Consider the following 27868-nt stretch of genomic DNA (forward strand, 5'->3'; position numbering starts at 1 on the left):
AGGAGCTCAAATAGAGGACCCTAATGGCAGTGTGCTGAGATTGCACCAGGTGGACCCTCAATGAGCTGACTGGATACAGTTAACTTAGGCTTGAATAGAGACTGGGAATGGATGTGTCATTACACAAAGTAAAACTATTTCCCCAGGTTTATTCCCCCCCACTGCTCCTCGGACGTTCCTGTTAACTGCTGGAAATGGCCCACCTTGATTATCACTACAAAAGGTTCTCCCCCACCCCCCGCTCTCCTGCTGGTAATAGCTCATCTTAAGTGATCACTCTCCTTACAGTGTGTATGATAACACCCATTTTTTCATGTTCTGTGTGTATATAAATCTCCTCACTGTATTTTCCACTGAACGCATCCGATGAAGTGAGTGGTAGCTTACGAAAGCTTATGCTCAAATAAATTGGTTAGTCTCTAAGGTGCCACTAGTACTCCTTTTCTTTTTGCGAATACAAACTAACACAGCTGCTACTCTGAAACCAGTCATTGTGATTCCAGCCACAGGAAGGAGGAACAGATAGAATTTGGATGGTATAACCCAATTGCACAGTGCTTAGGACCCACTTGTCTGAGGTTATTGAATCCCAAGCCCTGTGGAAGTGGGACAGCATGTCCCCAAATGGAGGGGAAATAGCCTTGACTGGTGACTAGTTTGTTGCCCTTGAAGGTAGGGTCAAATTGGCTGCTTGCCATTAGTTGATGGACTATGGGCTGGCCGACTGAAGATGGAAAAAAGAGGGCCTTCTCCTGTGCAACTTGTGTCTCCTCTTGGAGAAGTCCTGTTGTGTTGCAGAATAAGCAGTCTGCCTGAAATACTGCTGGGAGTATCAGTGGAATTGTTGTTGTTGCTGATCCCCATAATGATGTCTTAACTGTTGAGGTATAAACCCCAAAGGATCATAATTTGGCCCTGGAGTCCTTAAAAGAATGTAATGTCTCATCAGTCTTTTCAGAAAACAAAGACATAGCCAAGTCTGTAGCCAAGAAGCTCTCCTCATTGTTACAGTTGAAGCCATAATCCTAGATGAGGTGTCCGCCATATCGACTGCTGATTGCAGTGATGTCTTAGACACTAGTGGGCTCTCTGCCAGAAAAGCCTTAAACTCTTCCACAGCATCCTCAGGCAACTCATCAATAAATCTGGACATTCTGTCCCAATTCACAAAGTCGTATTTAGATAAAAGCACCTGCTGATTAGCAATGTGCATATGTAAGGAAGACATAGAATAAATTTCTCCCCCATTTAATCCAATCTTTTGGCCTCTTTTAGACATTCACTTACATCTGCCCTGTCACATTCTCTCATTAGTGGCAGTCACTGTAAACGAATTAGGAAGTGGATGCAAGTAGAAACACTCAAATCCTTGCACAGGGCCTGCACTAATGTGACCCTTGGTGTTGAAAACAGGATCAGTTCTGTTCTATTTAAGCATCTGTTGAAGCACTTTACTAGAGAGTTCCCTTGTGATCCAAAAGAAGGCTTCCTGCAGTGTCAAAGAACCTTTTTACTGGATAGTGCTATAATCTGGCGGGGGGAGCCCACTAGTTCAGATTGGAAGTTCTTGTTAGCAAAAAGGTCTGTTCCATCTCTAATTTCTATGATATGAAGAGGACTTTGTTGTTTAACATTTTATTAAGCCACCGTTCCAGAAGCCAAGTAACTAATAAATGAAGACTAATACAAATTAGCTTGATGGATTTTTATATTGATCTAAAAATAAAATCTGCTAAATGCCATCTATCTGCGGACAATGGTGAAATAATTTACAAAGTGCGCTTAATAAAAATTTGTATAGTGCCCAGCACTATGAGATCCTGATCCATGACCTGGGCTCCTAGGTGCTACTACAATGAAAAGTTATTATTTATTAAGAGCCTAAAATTCAGCTCTCATAAAGCCAATAATCACTGAAAACAGAAGGAACTGTGCCCTCATATCTGAAGGCAGAATTTAGCCCTACTTAATTATGCTTCACAATATCCCTGCTAGGCAGGCACTTTGCACAGTTTAAATGGATGCATCAGAGGTTAAGCTATTTGCTAAAGCCACCAAATGCACCACCAACTAAGTGGGGAACAGAATGCAGATGCCCTGACTAACATTTCTTTCTTTAACCAGCAGCACCTATAAACTCTCCCTTCCCTTCTCTATCCTTTCCACCCCACAAATCTAAGATATTCTTCCCCTGTAGGCTTCTCCCCAGGAACCTTTTCTGTGCCTGTCTTTTAGATTGGAAGCAATTTGGGGCAAGGACTGGCTTCACAGCATACCTGGCACCGCACTGAGCACACTGCCAACACTTAAAAAAAAACAAGAACAGAACACAGCCTCACGTTTGTAAAATTTCCAACAGTCGAGAACACTTACCCAAACACCCAGCACTGAGTTCCTACCCTTTTGCACTGTGTGTCTGTGAGGTAGGCGTAATATTGCCTGGAAACAGAAACAACAAATGAAAATTCTTTAACAAAGCACAAAGCTTCTGAAATACATTTACACTTTTAAAAAATGATGAACATTAATATTCCCTGTATCAAAAGTGGAGCACTTAGGGCTTGTATAATGCGTTACACTAAAACATGATGAAAGCCTACTGGATAGCTTCAGTTTTAGTAGGACTAATTATCAGATGGGGAAAAAACTCAACCAGAGGCGAACAAGTCTTGGAAGAGCAAATTTGATTTAAAAAATGATCTATGCTCTAAACTTGGAAGTTATTTTTCATTTTAAGTTATTCTAGTTCCTGAGTGCGCATGTACGTCTTGGGAGGTACAGTGTGTCAGTAGAGGGTTAGTCTTGGGGAAAAACATAGTCTAAGGAAACCAAGGATCCGTTTAAAAATTAGATTCATCATTTTAAAATACGCCTCTTTCCGGTTTTGACATTACTCTGAAAGGCTCCCATTCTGACACTGCGTCTCCATGGGAATGGAACACAGTTTACAGGACTATCCTGACAGCCCTGGTGACTGTTATCCTCCATTCACAGAACACACACAGCACAGGGAGCAGCACAATGCAAGGTTTTTCATAATCTGCCAACCTGTATCAGCACTGACCTGGAGAGATCACTGCTAGGGGTGGGGGATAATTCAGTTTCAAGCCAGGCAGTTCATTGGTTTTCTACAGAGACTGCCAATAAAGGATACCACTTGTGACAGTGATTGTATTTTGAGGGTAGCAGATAACAGCTAATTAATGTGAATGGAAGGTAGAGCAATATTTGTGATATGATTATTAGGAAAAATGCCATTTGCCAGCACAATGGGACACACAATATCAGCACTGTCTTCTTTTTATCCTTTCACAAATACAGAGGCAATTAAATTCAAAAGTCTTATGCTGCTGTAACATCAGGGTTAAGAATTTAAACAGAGGAAGTATAATGGGGAAGAATGGTCCAGTGGTTCGGGGTGTTAAGCTGCAACTCTGGAGACCTAGATTCAATTCCCTGCTTTGCCATAGACTTCCTGTGTAACTTTGGGCAAGTCACTTATAGTATGCTCCAGTCCGAGCAGGAACGTCTACACTGCTGTTTTTAACCCACTAGCACGAGCCCTGCAAGACCAAGTCAGTTGACCCGGGCTCTGAGACTCGCTGCCATGGGCTTTTTTTTTTTTTTTTTGGGCAGTGTAGACATACCCTTTGTTTCTCTGTGCTTCTGTTCCCCATCAGTAAAAGGAGGATAATAGCACTTCCCTACTCACAAGAGTGTTATGAGGATAAATACACTAAAGACCGTTAGGCGCTCAGATACTATGGTAATGGGGTCCATATAAGTACCTAAGAAAGACAGAACACACAATATTGAAAAGTTACGGTTCCTACACAAATAATTTGCACATACATATTAAAATATATATTTACCAGAACCCCACCCCAAAACAACCTCAAATACAATATATGCTTCAATAGCTGTAATCTTCACTTTTCAATTTGGATGTAAACAGAAGCTGGTACAAGACATTTTGGTTGCTACACAAAATTACTTCATGAAATAATTTTGTAAGGTGACTATGGATTGATTAGTTCTCAAGTCCCAGTCATGGTTCATATTTTGTAGCTTCACTAATTATTCAAAACAAGGAACTACCACCTTTCCTTATAAATACATTGTGGTATATTCCATACTCAAGCACAAATAGGTAGCTAGAGACAGGGATCATGGAAAGACGCACAGGTGTAAATTCCCTAACGTGCATGCTATAATGATCATATGGCTCTTGTCAACAAAAGAATCTAATATGAAATTATGGATGGCTGCATATGGAGTTAATCCACCCAACACAGGCAACTGCTGCGCAATCAGAAGAGAGAATGATGGATTCTTTTCAAATGCAGATTTTCACACAAGTCTCACCATTAGTAGCATACACCCAGACTGCTGAATTTTATCCTTAGTCTTATACCTAATACTGCAAAAATAAGGATAATTTTGCCCTTTTTGGAGACTTAAATGCATTATTTCTTTTCACATACTGTACTTATTTATAAAGCCTGCACACCTTTTCTTGTGTTCCTAAGGGTCACAACTACTGTACAATTAGAAAAAATAAAATAAGTTACCTTACAGTGGGTGCTGTGATAATTCCAATGAAGAGAATTCTACCCCAGCTTAAAGGGTGACTTGCTTGGAACACAAAGATATGTTTCAAAAAGAATGTGTTCAACTCAGTCAGCTGGAAATAAAAAAGTCAGTTAATAAGGTTCTGTTTTACAGGACTGACCCATGCACATGTAACCCCTTCTCAGAGACTGATACATAAAATGTTAGAATTAATACAATAATTAAAATACACAAGAGGGAATGATTTATGGTTTATTGCAGCTCAGTAACTAGCTCTGCTGGTTGGATTAAGAATTAAAAGCTCTTAAAATATCATCTTCAGAACAGGCAAAGTTGTATACCAAGTCAACAAAACAAAAAAATAAAATTAAAAAAACCCACCACCACAAAAAAGAAAAAACCCAGTGCTGAACTACTTCGTATACTTCAGATAACCCATCAAGGTTTCAGTTAATAGTTTATAGAGTTCCATTTTGGAATAACAGCATAATTCTTGAAGCAGGGCTAGGATGCAAATTTAGAAAGAAGTGTTCAAGTCTGTAAAATTCAGAGCTCACTGGACTCTTCACAAACCAAATCCAGCTTTTTTCTTTCTAAAAGAGATGCCCATTTATACCTGTTTAGTTTAAAAAGTTGTTTTTTTAAATTAAATCCCTTAAAAAGATCTAAAGTTAGTATAAATTATGGGCAAGTGGCTGAAATATGCACAAACATGTTCATAATTTAGTACCAGCATATTTATGCTCTCACCCCAACAAAACCAGAAATTATCAAACTAGTCCATCACTTTAAAAAAAAAATAGCTAAAATGGAATATGAAAATGTGGAATTGGAGGTGGTAACTCCAAACAGCTGTAATAAACCACCTGTTCCCTTGAAACAGGTACTCCTGTTTAATTTTATTGAAGTTTTTAACCCCTTAAGAATTCTCACAGTAGAAAATGAAGTGAGGATGTGACTACTCAGTATGATCATTTGTTATTTTAGGTAGCGTGTCCTACACTGTATTGTACTGAAGTATTTTTGGAATAAGAATTGTAGGAACGGCGCCCCAGTGGGCCTCATCTCAAAACAAGATACATCTCTCACAAAGGAAGTCTGTTCCAATCAGCAAAATTGTAAGTTAAGTAAATTGCATGCTATCTTGGGGGTGAATTTTCTAAGATGCTAGAATGATTATATTCAAACATCCCTGTGGACATTGTAGAAATTATTCTTTCCCCATTAAAATTAGGCTCTCTTCTACTCCCTCCACCCTTTACATTCAATGCATTAGTTCCTTTCTCTTTTTGCATTAAAGTAAAAGCCTTTGGTGGCAGCAATATAACTGGGGCCAGACACCAATGACTGTAAAGGGTTTGTAGTCCCTTGGTAATGCAGTGCTCTCTTGCTGTATCTCCTGATCAAGAATGGTTTACATTAAACCAGTAGCTCCTGAGCTTTTAGGGCAAACGGACCAGTTTAACAGAGTTGTATGAGGTAGTGCCTGCCGACTCAGACTGCACAACTGAATGAGAGGCAGGTAGCAGTAGCCCAGAAGTGCCCAGGAAACAGGATCACCACTAAAGGCTATGTCATTAAGGGCTATTATGGGCTTCACTTAAGCAAAACTTGTATTAAATGTTGTCTGACTGAACACAGATTAAGGGCAATGGGATTAAAGTCCTAAAAAACAGAACACATCCCTGGGTACCATCACAAATGCTGTAAGGTATTTCAGCAAGTGCCAAATTTTAAGCACATGAGTAATTCCATTAAAGTCATATGCACTTAAAGTTAGGCACATGTTGAAGAACCTGGGTGCACTGGTGACTGAATTCTGAATATCATATTGGTACATGCACCATCAGCTGGGAAAAACCTACCCATCTATTTCTTCAGTTTTCATAACTATCCATTGCATACAGTAATCCCACAGCCAGTACATCAATCTGCAGCCATTTGTTTCTTTCACAGATATTGTAATTTCACTTGCAACTGTAGTCCAGATGCGTTGGATAGTGTCCAGAATAGTTTGTGGTATCAGTTCATTTAACTGTACATTTCAATGATGGACTAAGATAAGAATATAATATCTTCTAAACAAACTCAGCCAGTAAGTAAACTGAGCTGATACTAGTTTTGATTTCACAAAAGTTATTTCTTACCTGCCAGATGATCATGAAAAGGTATATTCCAGCCACTCTTTGAAATGAAGACTTGGGGTCAAACCAGCGAACATAGGTCCAGCTAGCTGGAGTGAACTGCAATACAGCTCTTTTGATTTTCCCTGTGGTGGTATGAATGTCCCTGAAAGAAAAGAATGGCTGCAGTAAAGACAAGGAAAAGATAAGGCGAGGGGGAGAGGGAGGGAGAAGACAAGTGATACTGCATTTTAGTATTTCTATTACAAATCATGATGCAGTGCTCTTTCCCATAAATCTATACTTAAGTACAATGTGTTGCATGTTACAGCAAAGGTTGCATTAAGAGGCAGAATTTATTGAGTGTTTCAGTGAAGAGGCAAACAGCTATTATGAGAAATAGCATTCTTATAGCAGAGCTATATACAGACTTCAGTCAGTAGTAAAAAAGCAAAAACTAGAAAACATTGAAGTCAAACTCCCAGTACTATCTAAAGTACAGTTATTCAGTTTGGGTTTCAAAGCATTTTTTTCTTTCCCTGAAGGAAAAAGGACCAAGAAGAATGGTGCTCTGCAAATCTGCCACAGATTCCTGAAGAGAGGTTCCCTCATTATCTCCCTATTTTACAGCTTCACTGTCCTCACCAACGAGGTCTAGATGGTGATTCCCTTCTATAGATCATCAACACCACTCTTATTCCACAGGTCTGAGTGTGTTGCTATTGCAGGATTCCCAGCCCATGCTAAGCTTGGTATTGGACCCAACTTGGGTGTCCCACATCGCCATGTACAGCACTGGATGTAAGCCATAAGCTTACCCCTGCTTCATATATTTTTTCCCCCACGTCCCACATTGGGGGAAAAGAAGGGAGGAAGGGAAGTCTCTATCAGATGGGCTGCATTTTGTTTTTGTTAACATCTTTGTTACTTGAATGGTTAACAAAACAAATGAAAGGAAAGCTTTTGGTGAAACCTTCCAACTCTCCTCTCCTCCAGCTGAGGGTTGGGAAAGCGACAAATTAGATTTCAGCCTGTTGCAATGTCACTATCCCACCCTGTGCTCCTTCAGGGGAAACAGGGAAATCTAAATCTTTGATTTAGGCTGGATTCTGCCACTCTTATTCACGCTGCCTACTATCTCATACTGCAAGTGCTCCCACTGATATTAATAAAAAGAAAAGGAGTACTTGTGGCACCTTAGAGACTAACCAATTTATTTTAATATATAAATATATAATATATATATTAATGCTCAAATAAATGTTAGTTTCTAAGGTGCCACAAGTACTCCTTTTCTTTTTGCAAATACAGACTAACACGGCTGCTACTCTGAAACACTGATATTAATGGAACCACCTGTGGAGTAAGGTACTACACAACATAGGTTTATCATAATGTGATCTTATGTATGTTAGGTACTGATAGTATTATTGCTGGGTCACTACACTAGAGCATAACAGCCTGATCCCAAACCTACTATTAAAAGGACGAGTCAAACAGTTCAGATGTATGTGTGTATTTAGTTCCTTTTTCTTCAAATAATGCTTTGCTGCCATAAATTAAGAGATTAAAAATGCAAATATTTCCTTCTACCATTTTGTACTCTATTTGGCCTCAACTTTCACCTTTAAGACTAAGCAAAAAATTCTTAAAAATTCAATTATAATCAGGTACACAATTCACACAAAAGGATTGACACAAGATGGTGCCTCAATGTTATTAATCTCATATATAGCACTGTAAATATACACTGATAATACTCCATTTCTATAGCACATGCATTTTACATACATAAAGACATTTAACTAGGAGCTAATAATTCAAAATTTTACACTGCAATATTTTAAACATGAAACTTATTGGCTTTTACTTTAGACCTACTTGAAACTTGCCCAGTGATAGGTCCTCATCTCCAAGAAACGACAAACTATCATGCCCAACCAGATGCCACCCCCGTTACATAGCAGGATGTCCAAAATGACTTGATCCCACCAGCATTCAGCAAAATTAGGCAGAAGATGCATGAAGAACAGCTACAGAATACAGCAAAAAAATTCTGGATGAGGAACAACACAGAATTCTTTCAAAGATTTTCAACTTTTTTTTTTTTAAAGCAACTGTTGAACAAACAAAAAGTGTCATATTTTATGAGCCTGCTTAAAAGTCTATTGAAGTCAATGGGAATCTTTCCACTGATTCTAGTGGACTTTGGATCAGGGTCCTAAGAAGGCTTCAGACGTTTCCCTCCTCTCACCTTTTCCCTCTGGTGCTGTACTATCTATAGGAATCAAATGCAGAGTTTTGAGCCCCACAGACATAAAATGTTATAACACAGAACCCTTGCAGAACAACTGCATTTCTTTCAGAGAAAGGAAGGTGATTTTGTGCTTGTCTAAAATCAAAAGGCTACATTTTAAAGAGAATCTTCTTTGTTATTTAGTGTTAAACTGTCTGTTCTCATGAGCATCAATACTGAAGCATGTTGGAATGCAAGATTTTTAAGACTTCTAATTGAACACATTTCAGGAACTTAAGTCTTTTTTGTTAATGACGTTTTGGGGAATTTCCTGCTTGTAAAAGGTTATAGGGCTGGTAACCCGTATGATGCAGTTTTTCTGTTCATAGATAGATACAGCATAGACAGCGGCAGTGCAAGCTTTGCCATGCTGACCTACCAAACTGTCTCATTCTTGACCTGGAGGGACCTAGGAGCGAGAGGGTATTTCACTCTCTGTGTGCTTTCAATGCCTTGCATTTCTGCTAACTACCGATTGAGATAGTGCTGTGATGGTGCTATTAAAAAAGACGACCACGGGTCGGTCTACCCTGCTGCTTAAGTTGATGCAACTTACATCACTCAGGGGTGTGAAAACGACAACTCCCTGAGCGATGTAAGTTACACTGACTAAAGGCATTGTCCACATCATGCTATACTGGTGGGACAGCAGCTCCTGCTGACATTACTTCTGCCTCTTGCGGAGGTAGAGTAATTATGCCGACGGGAGAGCACTCTCCTGTCGGCATAGTTTGTCTTCACGAGACATGCTACGGCAGCGCAGCTACATCAGTGCAGTTGTGCTGATGTGGTGCAGTAGTGTAGACATGTCCCTGGACCAACTACTCATTTCACATAGGGCAGAACAGACAGTAATGACTTTCAGTCCTCAATAGCTAGATTCAAACTAGCAATACAGGGGTAAAAGAGCTGATACAATCTCCCAGTATTTCCAGTTTCCTACAAACTTCCTTTGGAGAGCGTAACAGCATTCATTTCTAAAGGTCACTGTCTTGCTCCTGTATGACTCAGGTTCATGTCATGAGCAGCGTATGGATTCAGTCCAGCAAGAATATATACCCTCTGCCCCTCAAGAAGAAGTAACTTTATAATCTTCATTCATAGAGTGAGTGAGGCAGAATGGTGGGACTGAGACATTTTAAGTAAAACAGAAACCTGATTCATTCAGGGCTAGAAACGGATTGCTCATCTTAAGTGAAAACAAGTTTTGATCTCTATTACAGATTATCTCCCCAAACCCCAAAGGCTTGAAATTGGATAACATTTAGCAATTCATCAGAAAAGGGGATACGTTCATGTTGAACAGTCCCTGTGGTACGTTCAAAGAGGTGCCAAGCAAAACAGATATTCCTCATGGTGTTCTAGATTTTCTTTCATTAAACGCCAACAAAAGTGAATGGAATTGGCTTGCGTAGTCTCTTGCGTGCTACCAGAATTTCACATTAAAACATCTTTTCATTGCCAGAAGCATGCAGAAAAAATGTTATGTCAGATCTGTGAGGGAGGGGAAAGGAGTGCCTCATGCACAGAGCAAGAAAGGATGCTGGTCACTGTAAAACGAGATACAGTGATCTATCCTGACAGTGATACCTTTCCTCCAGGGTAACTGCAGAAACAGAACTGTTTAAACATCTTTATTTTCCCTGCACTAAAGGTGTGGGCCAGTTTTAACATGACAAGGAAGAACTTTAAATTATTCTCCAGAATCAAAGATGTACATGACTTATACTCTCACAGTGGTTTCAAATCAATCATCTTACTTCATAAAGTTTTTGGATAAATCTGGTGTGAAATGGGCATTATATCCATTTCTCATATTATGTTTTAACTCTCTTACAGTATTTAATGATCACATATACTGCACTATTTTTGCCCAAAGACACTACAGATTATAGCTGAGGAGGCTGAGTTTAAACAGAGTAACGCTATTTGCATAATACCAATTTGTAGTGTGGTGGTGCTGAGCACAGAGCATCAAAGGTATGTTTGAATTCCAACTTTAAGAAGATAGTATTCAGCATGTGTGAGTGTCCAGTGTCAGTATGGGGATTTAGCCAGCTGACAGCTAGCAATGTTAACAGGAGATGCACAACAACTAAACCCCTATGCAACTCCCCTGATAACGACTGTAGGTTTCTAATGACTCTTCTGAAATAGTTAAAGGACTAAAAATCCATTTGAGTGGCAGCATCCTATGTATATGGTAAACTTTCCCCTAAACACATTGTCTGTTCCAATACTCTGTCCTTCACTAGCAGGGAATACCAATCGTATGGGGTCAAGTTGTGGGTGGTGGCTTTGTGATGATCCATAGGGGATGATACGAGTCACTTTAATTTGTGAGCTGAGTCAGGATTTCAACCTGAGTCAGGATTTCAACCTGTTCTCCAAAGGCGACGGCTAGTGCCTTAGCTCACTGTGCCACCTAGTGCCTTCATGAATTGGAATTCTCTTTTAATTTTAAACAATACTGTTGTAAGGGGGCCTGGAAGAGACAGAATCCATGAATACCTAAGAATAACAGTACACATTAGTAGGAGGAGATGTTAGGGACAATATTTTCAAACTGAGTGGGACTCATATTAGGTTCCTAAATCCGTATTTAGTTTCTAAAACATAAGTCAGTTGATTTTCAGAAGGCCCAAGCACCATCAAACTCCAATGAAGTCAGTGAGATCTGCTGCTTTAAAAATTAGGCCTACTAAGTTGGGTGCCCTAAAAATGGATTTAAGAACTTAAATTTAGGCATCAAAGTCTCAAAATTTTGTCCAAAGTCGTTTTGGCTTGTAAGAACTAGAGCCTTCCTGGTCTGAATTGCTTAATAACTGAAAGCAAGTTTCAGAGAGTCTCTCTCATTGCCAGTTCTAGAACATCAGCTTCCCCAAAACTGGCATCCTCCATACCCTGATCATTCAGGTGTTACAAAACAGAATTCAATTTTGCAGAAATGTGGCCTCAGGAGTTTAGGGAGGAACATTCTACTGATTAAAATTATAGGTTAGATAAGATAAAAGTTAGATAAAATTGAGTTATTTAGGATAACGAGTATTCAACCTAATTATCACAACACATCTAACAACAAGAGGCTAGTGCACAGCCTGCTGTCCCTATTGGCCAATTCAACATAGATGTCAGCAATTTTCAAGCACAAAGAGGGCTTGAGAATGAGAGACAGCTGCAGAAGTGAGCTAATGTGTGCATGCGCCCACATCTAGAGAGAACTGCTTTAACGTGATAGCACAGAAATCAGTCAGTAACCCTTGAAGTTATACGACAGTGTTTTAAGATAACAGTTCAAAACACTACTACTGTAGGCTGGGGTCACATTATGTAGGATACTGTTACATATGGGGGAAAAGTAGGGCTGAGCACTGCAGGACTAGTCTAACCAAAGGCTTTGTCTACACTGGGGAATAGCTCCCACTTGGCAATGGGTGCCCAGCAATTCATGCCGATCCCTTAGCGTGGACAGGGGCAAGCTAGGGTTTGCACTGATTGAATTTGTCATAGTTTAGTACTAACTATTCTCACTTTCTAATTTTTTTTTAGTGTAACCTATTTGGTCTTAACATTTCTTCCTGAAATGATTATAGCATATGTTTTTTATAATTTACTTTGTACATATACTGGTATTTAGCTAGTGCTGAAGTAAAATTGCCAGTCCTCTTTCCTGTATGCTATGAGTAATATATAGTACCATCAGCCTGCTCATGATTTAACATGTCAACCTACCTCAGTGAGCTCCCAGGTGATGCTAATAGTCCAACATAGCCCATAGCTGCGGATCAGCAAGGCCTTCATTGCCCAGCCCCAGAAATGCCCAAAAGCAAATATGTCAAAATGGCTGAGGATTCTCTCCCAGGTGATTACATGGCAGTTCACAGCATATTCCTGTTAACAAAACAACAACAGATCCTCAGCTAGGATTTACATCTGGAAGCACCAGAACAGGAGGACATTTTTAACTCAGTGTAAACTGAAAGGCTGAAACTAAAGATATTCTGGATTTTGAAATCCATGTTACTATTCCCACCAACATTAGAAATGCCCTCTTCCGCCTCCTCCTAGCCCTGGCAATTAGGTTAGAAAAAGGGTCACTGGGAAACTGAATGGTAAACATTTGAAAACAGAAAGAATTTTTCTCCTTCTGCTGTCCATCTCTATCATTTTTGACTTGTTTAAGCAGATGCTGATTGTTATCATTGCTGGTAATTATGGGGCAAATTCTGTCCTCAGTGCATAGCCTCAAGTATGTACACTGTAGGCTGGTTTTTATACACGGTGTGGACTGGGGGCAGAATGTCCCGCTTCGGCCTCAGAGCTATAAGAATGGATTCTCTGTACCCTCCTCCCTGCCTGGATAGAACTGCACCAATACTGCTGCGATCAGGACCTCGGATGCCTGTCTCATATGGAGACAGGACTTAACACTATGTACAAGTTTATATTTTGCCACCTCCTTTTTAAAAAAAAATTAACCAAACAGCTGGAAGCAAAAATCATGCTGCACTCTTCTATGAGCCATAAATCTGAGATGAGGTAGAACAGGGACAGATAGAAGAAATCGAAAGAAATAGCTATGTGGAATAATGTTGCTCCCCATCCCTCAGTGCTCTTCCTCAATTTTTAGCCAATAAAGCTGCAGGAAACAAGAATAGGATAAGACTGATGTCATCATGGTACAAAATGAATCTGAAAGGGATAGTGATAGTCTTTGCAGCCTTTGGGGTGAATGCTGCACGTGTGACTGAAGGATAGAAGCAACAGTTAGGAGAAAGAAATATGGAAAATACACATATAAAACCTCAGGCAAGCAGGTCATGGGAAAAAAAAAGTTATACACAAGTGATCATGGTTCTCTTGCTTTAACACTGTCTTTGAAGGTCTGGTTTTCAAAAAACTCAACAGTGGTACATCCTCAGTACAATGCCTGAAGCAGTTCCACAGACAAGTTGCAGATCCAACTTCCACTGACTTCAATGGAGCCAGAATTTCACCCCAGCCCTCCCAGCACAGGGATTGTAAGCGCTGCTCACTGCAAGTGACCTCACATGGGCACCGGGTATAATAGGCTAGGGGAGGCTAACCCTCTGCCAACCCCGGCTGTTGCATGACCACACTCCGCCCCAATGCCCTACACTCGCTCCCCCTCCTCTCTGAAGCTGGTGGGGGTTCAGCTCCAGCCAGCGGACGGAGGGATCAGGCTGGGGCTCAGGGACTCTTCTGGCTGCAGGGGCGGGGCGGGGGAGGTGCTCAGGGCTCCAACAGGTGAGGTCTTATGTGTAGGGCCATACCAAATTCACAGTCCACTCTGGTCAATTTCACAGCTAGAGGAGTTAAAAATTGGTCAATTTCAGGTGTTTACATCTGAAATTTAATGGTGTTGTAAACATAGGGGTCCTGACCCAAAATGGGATCGGGGCAGGGGAGGGGGAGTGTGTGTTGCAAAGTTGTTGTAGGGGAGTCTGCAGATTGCCACCCTCACTTCTGTGCTCCCTTCAGAGCTGGGGGCTCCAGTGGATGTGGGGTGGGATGGGGCGGAAGCCCTGAGCCACAGTGGCTGGGGGTGGGGTGCGGGAGGCGTGGAAGCAGGGGAGATCAGATTTCACAGTCGGTGACATATTTTTCACAGCTATGAAATTGGTAAGACCCTACTTATCTTGAAGGAAGGGGGCAAGCCTCCCCAAAAGGGGGGGGGGTTCATGCGCCAACCATGCTTATAGATAAGCCCCACCCTAACAGGGTGGCTGAAAGGGGGGTTATTGCCCTATCTCCTCCTCCTGCAGGCTAGTGGAGTTGATTGGGCACAGAGAGACGTGAAAGCATCATCCACTGTAAGGGTGGCAAAGCTGCAGTTGCAGTCACGGGCCCAGGGAGATCCCTCCAGAGGAGTTAGGCTTCTTTCAAAGGCTCCTATTGCAATGCAGTCCCCTCTGCACCCTGTCCAGTGCAGACTACACTTTAAAAGCCACAATCTGGCCCTACACTTTAAAAACCATTACACCATGATTAAAAAAAATTCTGTTCCTAGCAAGTCTCCTAGCTGTAAGGTTTACATTTACTACTACTGGAGAAACCAGTGTAAAATACCAAAGATAGGATAGCATGAGAAAGCTCAGGCCAAGAGGATGCTTTTTGTGGGGTGGGGGGCAAAATGTAAAAGTCATCTTATTGACAGGCACAGCATTTTGAGCACCAGAAGGCTCTCATTTTGCCACCAATGTGTTCTTTAATTTTTGACCAAAGATGGGCATACATCCCACAGCATGCCCTAGACTCTTCCCAGTTCTGGCCAAGAAGACCTGCGCAGTATGAACTTTATGGGTTTTGGGGAGAAGGCCAAGGAGGGAGAATACAGTTGCTTTATGCTTTGTTACTTCTTTTCCTGCATACACATATGCAGAAAACAAGGTCCAAATTCAAGCCATAAAGCTATAAAGTTAAAGTAAGTTCATCTCCCAATTTGTATAATAACCCACATGCATATGCAATTTTTTAACTATGTACTCTGTTTTATTTCTTGAACAAAAACAAAGTGTATTTTTGTCTGAAGGAGATTGTAAGTTCCTAAATAGGGCAGGGTGCTGCAAGTTGTATGTCGTAGACACAATGATAATACTCAAATAAAAAGCGTAAGACTTGCAGCAAGATTCCCCAGAAAGAAGTCTAATTGCACCTGGTGCTGCAACTGCAGCTCCGACACCCTAGCAGTGGGGTGCCGCTTTCACTTTCCTTTGTGTCAAAAGGCGACAGGGCCATAACTCTGGATTTAGTTTATCCACAGATAAGTCATCTATTATAGCTATTTGTAAGTGATATGAGAGAAATTAAGTTTGTGCAAAAGCACAAAAGGAACAAAGTTCCATTGCTTAGTACTGTCAGGAAAAACCCCATATTCACCATTAAATTTGGTCTGATAGCAATTGTAGATCTCCTATTCTGACTTGACTCCAAGCTGCTCAGGTACGATCCAGATACTACAATGATGGATATCTTCAGATATCTAGCATCGCTTCCATGATTAATATAACCCAATACCTCAACACAAATATTTCTAATACGTCCAGTAGATCAGTTTTTACTAACTTGAATCAGAAAGAATAAAAAAAAACATTTTTATTGGTTAATTGAAATGTAGAGATCTGACAGTTAATATAAAATAGCTGTAACTTGCACAAGGATGCTAAGTATACATACCATGATGTCTGCTTCCCTGGTGGCATAACGAAGATTAGGATCTAGCCAATACATCACTGCTTTGACCTGCTCCAAGTTAAGGAAGAGCACAAACACCAGAAACAGGAAATAGAGAACGCTGAGACCTGTCGGAGGTAGAATCATATTAACATGGAATGTTTATTGAGGAAATTCCACGGGCCAAATAGTCAAAAGTTGGTTTCAAAGTGGTGCCCCAAAGCCTGCTTACAGTGGTTAACTGCACACAGAAATGCCAATTTGTACAAATGCAGGTTTTGTTCAGACAATAGCTGCATACAAACATTTGCAAACACACACCACGTGGCAATCTTTGAAAAAAAACCCAGCCTTTAATACCATTTACCTATCGCATATTCGATTACATAGCCATGACTGAAAAAACAGAACCAAAACAAGTCACATCCAAAGAGCAATTTAAACACAGAATTTAAGCAGGAGCACAGGCGAAGCTCTTAAAAAAAGAGACATTGGGATTCAGGGACTGGGCTTTTCCTGTCCCACTTTCATGCTCTCCTGGCCTCACTAACATAGCTATCTAAACCAATACTTACATGTTAAGGGACAGACACACCTGCTTTGAGCTGCTCTGGAAATGCAAATTTAGCTGCAATTCTAGCTTTCCTGGTTAATGCACTATAGCTGCTTTGATGTGCAGAGATTGTCATTAGAAGTTTAATTCTAAAAAAAGGCAAACTACGGAAATTCAAAAACTCAAAACTACATTAAGATGGTGTTAAGACTGAGCATACATATCAGTAATTTAAGGGTGTTAGGGTTACTTCCCCACTCTGAACTTTAGGGTACAGATATGGGGACCCGCATGAAAGACCCCCTAAGCTTATTTTTACCAGCTTAGGTTAAAAACTTTTCCAAGGTACAAACTTTGCCTTGTCGTTGAACGATATGCTGCCACCACCAAGCGTTTTAAACAAAGAACAGGGAAAGAGACCACTTGGAGACATCTTCCCCCAAAATATTCCCCCAAGCCCTACACATCCCCTTTTCTGGGGAGGCTTGAGAAGAATATCCTAACCAATTTGTTACAAAATTATTAAAGACCCAAACCCCTGGATTTTGGAACAATGGAAAAATTAGTCAGGTTTTTAAAAGAAAGATTTATTAAAAAAAAAAAGAAAGGTAAAAATCATCTTTGTAAAATCAGGATGGAAAATACTTTACAGGGTATTTAGATTTAAAACACAAAGGATCCCCCTCTGGGCAAAATCTTAAAGTTACAGAAAACAGGAATAAACCTCCCTCTTAACTCAGGGAAAATTCACATAAAACAAAAGATAAACTAATCCGCCTTGCCTGGCTTACCTATACTGGTTGCAATATTGGAGACTTGGATTAGGATGGGTTGGAGAAGATGGATTTCTGTCTGGCCTCTCTCAGTCCCAAGAGAAATTAACCACATAATCAAAGAGCACAAACATAACCCTTCTCCCCCTCCCCCAAGATTTGAAAGTATCTTGTGTCCTTTGGGTCAGGTGCCAGCCAGGTTAGCTGAGCTTCTTAACCCTTTACAGGTAACAGGATGTTGCTTCTGGCCAGGAGGGATTTTATAGCACTGTATACAAAAGGTGGTTACCCTTTCCTTTATATTTATGACCAAGGGTAAAAAAAACATTATAGGGATGTTTTAATGCTTGATTTTGGGCATAATTACAATTCCAGGAAATTCAATTTACCGTATATACTTGTTCATAAGCCAAATATTTTTGGTAAAAAAGTGACGCATCAAAGAACGGGGTCAGCTTATAAACAGGTCTACACCAAAATCTGATGATTTTAAACTGTATGGAATCATTGAATTGAATATCTAATACACTGTCGTTTTGTTTACCTGGCACATCTGTAGGCATGGAGCCCCCTAGCTCCCAGTGGCTACGGTTTGCATTTCCCAGACAATGGGAGCGGCGGGAAGTGGCGCCACTGAGGGGCTCCGTGCCTGTGAACGCTCCAGATAAACAAAACGTCCAGGCCCGCTAGCAGCTTTCCCTAACGGGCCAGGAGCCAAAGTTTGCCAACCCCTGAAATATAAGGTCAGCTTATGAAAGGGTCATACAGTTTTTGCTATTTTTACCTAACCATCTTGGGGGTCGGTTTATGAACGAAAGGGCTAATGAACGAGTATATACAGTAAGTTACACTTAAGAGAAATCTAAACGTGTCAACGCAAGAAATGCACAGTTTAGACGCTCAAACAACCTTAGTTCTGTCCTCTAGCAATACCATGAGGGGGAAAAATATGGAAAAAAACCCATATTTGTCTTTAAAATCAGTTTAATTAGGACAAACACTAATGAGTCTTAATAATAATGAGGTTACTGCATGATGTCACTATATATTAAGAGCCAAATCCTGTCCAGAGGTATGCAGACACAATATGAGGACGAGAGGACTGTGCAGAGGGCTTCCCTCCCTCAGGGGATCTGTACAACATCAAGGCAGGATGGATACCTAGCTAGCTACTAGACAAGGTGTGGCCTGCTGATTAGGAGTTGTGGTGAAATATATGCTTCCCAACTGTGCGTGAGACTATTTTGGAGTTGCAGTTAGGTGCACCCCTCAGAGCCATCCTGCTCTGCATCTACTGAATGGCTGTGGCTGACTAGTCATGCCAAGGGAAGCAGAATCACACTAGAGCAGGATTTTGCCCTAATTACGCAGGCACACTCTCTCTCCAATAGTACAACAGAAGTTCTGGGAGCGTCAACCTTGAGAGCATCCTTTTAATTTACAGTTATTGTCACCCAAGACTGTACAGCAGAAGCCAGGTTATTCAAGCGTCTCAAGCTGAATTCTCAAAGTTGTTACAGCTAATCAGCAGTGACCCTTTAATGTCAACAGATGAGTCATTAGCTATTTTAAGAGGCTAGATATTTTTAGCTACATAAAAAATCCCAACAGAGGCATCTTCAATATCTTTTTGAACAGATCTGTTCTTCATATCAGACTCAATTCTATAAAAATATTTTCAAAATCTGCTTTATGCTCCATGAACCTCCAAGTATTTTGAGGGGAATTTTGCATGTTTTTGCCATGTATTTAAGATAGTTTTAAGAAATAGAATTTCACTGAGTAATTCCTGCAGTGGAGGGAATTTTTCTGCCCTGCTGTATAAGTGAACACTATGCTGAGCAATTTATGTACCCTGGTTAAAAGTTTTGCAATTAGACACCACATTTAGATACCAAACTGATGGTCAAAAATGCCTAGATAGATAAATTATGCTGGCACACGTGGTTTAATGGGACCCAAGTTGCTCCCCAATAATGTAAGTGTGAAACATGAGTGACTGTAGCATGGGTTCAACTGCACTCCCAGAAATGATAAAACCCAGGAAGCAAACATAGGCAAACATACCCATCTCCTAGTCTAGTGCACAGGGGAGGCCTGCTGGGTTTGAGAACAAGACTGCCCTGCATCTACCTCACAGTGGCATGTCTTGTCCCATGGGTTGGGCCCGACTGCCTGCTACAGGCATTGCAGCTGGTGCCCAGGGTTGCAGCATCACTCACTTCTGTCCTGACTGCAGATGCTGCAACACCCATGCACCATGTCACAACGCCACTCGATTGAATTGGTCCAGCAGCCTCTCTGTCACGATGGAGGGGCAGCCAGGCCAACCCCAAGTGATGCTGTGACCCATGCACAGGTTGCAATGACTCGAACAGAGAGCGGGGCCCAGCCCCATGGGACAGGAGCCACCACTGCTGGTGAGCCCAGGGCAGGCTTGCTCTCTAGCCACTTCCCAGCACCCCCCAGGACGGGATTAGGGTTGCCAGGGTGGTCAGTGCTCCTTTGGCAGTTCAGTATAGTGCACCCACTGAATCGGGAGGCTACCACCACCCCTGATGTGAAAACAGCAGGAAATTCGTAGCCCACCACAACGGATTGTGAACTTCACATTCTACATACATAAATGTGACATATTAATTAATGGAAATCACAGTTTTAAATATTATGATGAGGCAGCAGTTCACTTCCAACATCGTATTATCCGGTTGTCTCATTTTTGTAATCTTGTAACTAAATTGGCAACTTTCAAAATACATGTAACACTTTTGCTACATGTATTACAAAGAGGATTCCCTGTTCTGATTTTTTGTGTTTATTTCTCAGCAAATTAAGATACTTTTTAGGAGTAAAATGTTTAATAAAACCACAACATTTGAAAACTGCTTTTCTTGAAACATGAAAACATTTCTCTCTCTCTAAGCCCCCATGCTTCCAGAATGAAGGTGCAGTGCCTGGGAGACATCTTAAATGCATCAGCCCCAACAGCAAACGATTCACAAATCTGCAAAGATTTTCAATTTGGGGCTCCTTTCAGTGTATATTTCATAAAAACCTATTCTCAATTTTTCTTCTTCGCTGGAGTTGATCATTTTAAGCACAACTTGAAGCTCTAATTGTAAGACATTTTGGAATACCACAGGTTATCCCTCTAGCTGTAGAAGCAGAGCAGCATCCCTCCACAGACAAGTTAGAGTACAGGAGCAGTGTCTAATTAAAATACTTATCAATAAATTAATGAAAAAAATATATACAAAACAGCTTATACCAGGAATAAAACAATTACAGAGATGGCAATTTTCTTAGGGAGGTTATTTAATAGCTTGAAAATGTAATCTAACTGGATCTCCCAGGCTCCTGGCTCCACAGCAGGGAGCACGGGAGTCCCCGAGAGCCTCCATTGGTTTCAGGCTCCCAGATCCATGACAGGGAGATCTATGAAAAGAGGCAGGGAAGTTTTGGAGTGAGTTGAGAGAAGCAATGTAAAAGGCTTCTAGGTTCAGCACATGTGATATCAAGATGGCCATCAATGGGACAGTGGTGGTGACTTGCAATGGATGTACCATGTTTTCTTTCCTGCTTGAAATCCCTTCTGTCTTAAAGATTCTTGCATTGGAGAAGCAAGTAGAGACATTACTGAGAGTCAGAAAAGCTGAGGAGATCCTAGAGAGCCAGGTTCAGGAAACACTGGTACCCCAGGTTCAAAGAAGAATGGAGCTGGCCACAAAGGAATCAGAGAGAGAGGAAGCCAGAGAGGAAGACTGGCAATTTGTAACCACCATAGGCAAGAGGTCACAGTGGCATTCTACACGGCTGGAGAAAGATGAGGATGGGCAGGCTGTGGCCACCAAAGAGAAGAGGACTGGGAAGGATTCCATACAGCTAGAAATTTCAAATCAATACCAGGTCCTAAATGTGGAAACTTTGGAAGACACCTCTCAAGATCCAGCAGGTCCAAGGGAAGGGAGACATGTAAGGGAATCACATGTGGATAGCAGCTTGGCCTAACATGTAAGAAAATCAAGCTTGCCCGTGAAGAGTTCTCCAATCATTCAAGGAAGACAGACTATCCTTGTTGGAGATTTAATCCTCAGAAGAATTGAAAGAACATTCTGCAAGGGACAAGCAGACAACAGGATGGTGTGCTGCCTTCCCAGAGCCAAGACAAGAGACGTCACTAAGACTGAATAGGTTTCTGAAGTTGACAAGCAAGGAGACATTGGTGATGGTTCACATCGGCACTAATGGAACTGCACTGAAGGATATTTTGCAGATATTAGATGACTTCAGGGAAGTCAGAAATGTGCTGAAGAAGAATGTCCAAGCAATCTTCTCTGAGATTCTTCTTGTTCCACGAGCTACATAATCCTGTGGCACTTCAATTTGAGTGATATATGTGGGAGATCTCATGCTGCCAATACGAAAACATCTTGGAATTTCTAAACATTATGGATGACAATTTTCTATAAAAAAATTGTTGCGGCCAACATGGGGGAATTCTCTATTAAACCTTGTCCTAACAGATAACGGGAAACTGACTACAGAAGTAGAAAATAACAGTAGCTTAGGTACGAGTGATCATGACTTGATCACATTTATAATGTTCAAACAGAATAAAGTCCAGACCAGTAATAATGGTGCTTTAATAGGGCCAGTTTCACAAAGCTAAAAACAATTATGAGCCAAATCAGCTGGGAGGAAGAATTTAATCAGAAAAGAGTGAATCATAATTGGGATTCATTTAAGAACACCTTAATAGATGCCCAAAAAGCTGTTGACCCACAGTTGAGGAATAAGGCCGTACTGGTAAAAAAAAATGACCTGGTTTAGAGGGGAAGTGTAGGCAGCTATAAACATATAATAAATGGAAGAAGGGGAAGCTGATAGTAATGAATATAAATCAGAAGTTAGGAACTGTAGAAACTTGATAAGGGAAGCAAAGGGGCACAAGGAGAAATATATGGCCAGTACACTTAAGGACAATAATGATTTTTTTAAATATATCAGGAATAAAAATAATCTTGACAATAATATTCATTCACTACTAGATGGAAATGGTAGACTTATCAATAGTAATGCAAAAAGGCAGAAGTGTTCAATAAATATTTCTGTTGTGTATTTGGGGAAAACAGATGATACAGTCTCATCATATGGTGATAACACTCTTTCCATTCCACTAGTACCTCTAGAGCAGGGGTCGGCAACCTTTCAGAAGTCGTGTGGCGAGTCTTCATTTATTCACTTTAATTTAAGGTTTTGCGTGCCAGTACATTTTAACTTTTTTAGAAGGTTTCTCTCTATAAGTTTATATATAATATAACTAAACTATTGTTGTATGTAAACAAGGTTTTCAAAATGTTTAAGAAGCTTCATTTAAAATTAAATTAAAATGCTGATCTTACACCGCCAGCCCGCTCAGCCCGCTGCCAGCCTGGGGTTCCGTTCACCTAGGCCGGCAGCAGGCTGAGCGGGGCCTGTGGCCGGGACCCCGGCTGGCAAGGAGCTGGCAGCCAGAACCCCAGACCAGCAGTGGGCTGAGCGGGGCCAGCGGCCAGGACCCCAGACCAGCAGTGGGCTGAGCAGCTCAGCCTGCTGCCGGTCTGGGGTTCCATCCGCTGGCTCCTGCCAGCCAGGGTCCTGGCTGCCGGCCCTGCTCAGTCCGCTGCCGGTCTGGGGTCCCGGCCCTGTCCACATAGAGTAGGTACGTACTTTCTCCCTGGTTCTGGCCCATTCTCTTCCTCTCTCTGCACTGAGATGAGTGTGGGAGTGAACTGAGAACAGGGCTGGGGATGAAGGAGCAGGCTGGGGGTTGGGATGCAGGGTCTGGCCAGGAGCTAGAATGAGGGAGGGGGCTCAGGGTTTGAGCAGGAGGTTTGGGTGTGGAGAGCTTACCTGGGCAGCTCCCATTTGGTATGAGGGGTGCAGGTGGGAATGTGGGTGTGTGTTTGCAGGAGCTCCTGTTTGGTGCTCAGGGTGAGGGTGGGGATGTGGATGGGGGGGGGGTGCAAGAGTCACTGCATCGGGTGTTGGGGGGGCTGGGTATGTGTGGGGGGTGCAGGAGTCAGGGCAGGGGGTTGGGGGTGTGAGAGGAGGGTGGAGGAGTCAGGGCAGGGGGGTCTAGGTATGTGTGGGGGGTGCTGGAGTCAGGGCTAGGGTTGTGGGGGCTGCAGGGGTGAGGGCAGAGGGCTGGTGGGAGTGGGGAGGGTTCAGGGTCAGGGCAGAGGGCTGGAGGGGCATGAGGGGGGTGCAGGGGTCAGGGCAGAGGGCTGGGGGTGTGGGCTGGGGTCGTGCGGGGGCTCCCAGCCCCCTGTCCTGAGCAGCTCATGGCAGGGGGCTGGAGGGGATATGCTGATTCCACCCCCTTCCCCAAGGTCCCCGGAGCAGAGAGCGCTCTGCGGCTCCACTTTTTCCTCTCCCCCTCCGTAGCAAGGGCCGTCAGCTAATCGGCCGCAGGGAGGGAGAGAAGGAGGGGCAGGAACCCTGCACGCTAGGGGAAGAGGCGGGGGGAGGGGGAAGCTTGCCTGCCCTGCAAGGAGAGAGTGGCGGGCAGAGAAGAGTGGGCCGGGCCGGGCAGGATTTTTAATTGCATGCTGCTGTCCCCGGCAGACAGCAGCGTGCCATTAAAAATTGGCTTGCATGCAGTCTTTGGCACGCATACCATAGGTTGCTGACCCCTGCTCTAGAGGATGTTAAAAAGAAGCAACAAAAGTTAGACATTTTAAAATCAACAGGTTCAGATAACTGGCATCCAAGAGTCTTAAAAGAGCTGCTGAGTTGTTCGCTGAACCATTAATGTTGATTTTCAATAAGTCTTGAAGCATGGGAGAAGTTACAAAAGACTGGAAGAAAGCTACGGTTGTGCCAATTTTTTAAAAGGGTAAACGGGATGACCCATGTAATTATAGGCCTGTCAGCCTGACTTCAATCCCTTTCAAGATAATGGAGCAGCTGATATGGGACTCGATTAATAAAGAATTAAAGGAGGATAATATAATTAATGTTTATGGAAAACAGATCCTATCAAACAAACTTGGTATTTTTTTTTTAATGAGATTACAAGTTTGGTTGATAAAGGTAATAGTGTTGACATAATATACTTAGACTTCTCTAAGGCGTTTGATTTGGTACCACGCAACATTTTGATTAAGAAACTAGAAAGATATAATTAACATGGCACACATTACATGGATTAAAAACCTGCTAACTGATAGATCTCAGAGCATAACTGTAAACACGGAACTGTCATTGAGCAGGTCTGTTTCCAGCATGGTGTTGCAGGGACTGGTTCTTCACCCTAAGGTATTTATCACTTTTATAAATCACTGGAAGAAAACTTAAAATCATCACTGACAAAGGTGGCAGATGACACAAAAATAGGGGAAGTGATAAACAATGAAGAGGACAGGTCACTGATTCAGAGTGATCTGGATTGCTTGATAAACTGGGCGCAAGCAAACAATATGCATTTTAATACAGCCAAATGTAATTGTGTAAATTCGGAACAAAGAACGTAGGCCATACTTACAGAATGGGGGACTCTATCTAGAAAAGCAGTGACTAAAGAAAAGATTTGAGGGTGAAAGTAGACAATGAACTGAACATAAGCTCCCAGTGTGATGCTGTGGCCAAGACAACTAATGTGATCCTGGGATGCATAAAAAGAATAACCTTAAATCGGAGCAGAGAGGTTATTTTACCTCTGTATTTGGCATTGGTGCAACCACTGCTGGAATACTGTGTCCAGTTCTGGTGCCCAAAATTCCAGAAGGATGTTGATCAATTGGAGAGGATTCAGAGAAGAGCCATGAGTATTAGTAAAGAATTAGAAAACATGCCTTATAATGAGAGACTCAAGGAGCTCAATCTATTTAGCTTATGGCTAAGGGATAACTCGATTACAGTGTGTACATACCTATGTGGGGAACAAATATTTAATAATGGGCCCTTCAGTCTAGCAAAGAAAGGCATAACATGATCCAGCATCTGGAAGTTGAAGTTAGACAAATTCAGACTGGAAACAAGGGGTAAATTTCTAACAGTGAGGGTAATTAACCATTGCAACAATTTACCCAGGGTCATGGTGGATTCGCCATCACTGACAACTTGGATATTGGATGTTTTTCTAAAAGATATGTTCTAGGAATTATCCTGGGAAAATTCTATAGCTTGTGTTATACAGGAATCTCAGACTAGATGATCACAATGGTCCCTTCAGGACTTAGAATATATGAACCCTGGATTGGCAGGGCTCTCCGGGAGCTGCGGATCATGCAAGCATTGGATCTACGGGCCCAAGCATGTGATTTGGTGCAAGTTAATTGAACCCAATTCACTTTCTTGAAAAAATCTCAGGTTCAACCAACCAGCATTTTCTGATGAAACTAAATAAGATAAACATAAACATTTAAAACTTACCAAAAACCATCCGCCATATCGCTGGATGTGGGCGAGTAAAAGGCCCTGTGGAGAGAAATATTTGCTAGATGACAGTGAATTGATTACAAAGATTAAAACTACAGCATATTATTTCTAAGACTTGGTTCAGGGGGATATCAGCAAAAGTTAACAAGCAAAGATCGGTTTTTCTTCAAGCTTTACAATATACTTGAAAGTTTGGCTTAGAGCCTTAAATAAAACAAGTTCATTAGTAATTGATTCTAGGATTTGATCATTACTTGGACATGGAAGAAATACGCAATTACTTTTCATTTGCATTCTTTCCATGGTGGTAAGAAGATGGCATATATTTTGGATGTATGTGTGCTGAGGTGTCAGCTGCTAGTATTTTTAACAGGCTGATCTCTTGATCTGTTTTTTAGATTACATCTGTTTTGTGGCTTTTTACAGTTGTGGGCATGTTTCATTTTGGGAATGAAAAAGTAATCAAGTACAAGTTTCTGCAGGTTAGCAATGAAACTGGGGGCACTGACTCCCAAAAACATTACCAGGCAGGCCACCTAAAACTTCTAACAGACTTAATATCAGATATCACAAAGAATATCAGGCATCTTACACACAGAGGTTGGATGTGTGTGAAAAAACAAGCTCTTCTGGCTACAAAATTGAAATTGATACCTTTAGAGACACCATTAAGATCAAACACAAATCCTGATTAAATACCTAGCTCAAAAGGGCTTAACTTCAAGATATATCAAGATTTCTTTAAAGGTCTCAAGAGCCTGGATTCCTGAGGACGAATGTCCTCTGATTACAGCTTCTGTTTTAGATTTATTTATTTTGCCGGAGATTAGATTGACTTCCTTTATTAAATTAAAACGCCAAACTAGAGCAAAAAGAGAAGTGGAGATAAGGGCCACCTTTATCTGGTGGCACTGAAAAGTTTCTAAATATAATCCATTCTTCTAGACTGCAGGAAGAGGCTGAAAATATAGGTCTTCAACACACATTATGATTTGATCTTTGAATCCCATCTGCAAATAGCTATCCCTATTTCACCCCGCAAGGGCTTTTTCTAAACCCATAAGTGAACGACAGTCACATGCAGATCTTGTGGTTTGGGCAATTACATTATGTAACCTTCTTCGCATATCCAAATTTGTTCTTCCCTATAGGAAATCAGTTTGGTCTGCATGTGACACATAATTCATTTATGGGGATAGAGACATGAGTGATTACCTTGATGAGATTTTATAGAATGTAGCTATGGGACAGGCACACTGGGTTAAACCCTTACCTTCTTTTGTCAACAGCATGATAATGGTTGATGTTCATTTGGAGGAAGTTATTTTGAAATTATGATTTGTCTGAGTAATCCCTGAATTTGTAAGGAGTTATTTATTTGCTCCACAAAGATTTTCGAAAAATCTATCCAAAACCAATTATGGCCCATGAATCCGAGTTTTCTAAGAGATTTAATAAAGTTAACAGTCATTTCATCTCCACCTTCTTAGCACCCTAATCTTTCTGTTATCTAAGCATACTTAAAAATACTTAGTTCCATCCATAATATTTCAATAAATACATTAAGTCTATAACTCCCACCAGGAAACTCACATCAACAACTTAAAATATATATGTGCTAGTTCAAAAGGAATTATTATGGGGAAGTTCTATGGGATGTATTATACAGGAAGTCAGACCAGATGTTCACAGTGGTCTCTTTTTGCCTTGAAATTTATGAAACTGGATTTTGGCAGGCATTTACATCTGATGAGAGGCGGCATGATCTCTAATTTATCCCCTCTGCCCCCTCAGATACTCTCCTGTGATCCTTCAAGATTGAAGAATCATTTGCTGCTGAAGACAGAGCTGATCACCAGGAGTTTACACAAGCTCTCTTTCGTGCCAGAACAGCCTAATCTTGAATGCACTAATTCATATTGCGCCAATGTGCACT

General features: G+C 41.4%; 1 protein-coding gene across 2 annotated transcripts in view; it reads right to left on the reverse strand.

Annotated features, from left to right (window-relative positions):
- The window catches only part of PTDSS1 (phosphatidylserine synthase 1), a 51161-nt gene that overhangs the window by 15021 nt on the left and 8272 nt on the right, over positions 1 to 27868 (reverse strand). For both annotated transcript variants that reach the window (XM_048841285.2, XM_048841286.2), the window contains exons 3-9: positions 25927 to 25971; positions 16189 to 16313; positions 12724 to 12882; positions 8577 to 8728; positions 6720 to 6861; positions 4572 to 4684; positions 2374 to 2439 (exon numbers count right to left, since the gene is read on the reverse strand). In XM_048841285.2, coding sequence (XP_048697242.1) covers positions 2374 to 2439; positions 4572 to 4684; positions 6720 to 6861; positions 8577 to 8728; positions 12724 to 12882; positions 16189 to 16313; positions 25927 to 25971 — 802 coding nt within the window. The remainder of the gene's footprint in view (positions 1 to 2373; positions 2440 to 4571; positions 4685 to 6719; positions 6862 to 8576; positions 8729 to 12723; positions 12883 to 16188; positions 16314 to 25926; positions 25972 to 27868) is intronic.

This window comes from Caretta caretta, chromosome 2 (assembly GCF_965140235.1).
Source record: "Caretta caretta isolate rCarCar2 chromosome 2, rCarCar1.hap1, whole genome shotgun sequence".
NCBI lineage: Eukaryota > Metazoa > Chordata > Testudines > Cheloniidae > Caretta > Caretta caretta.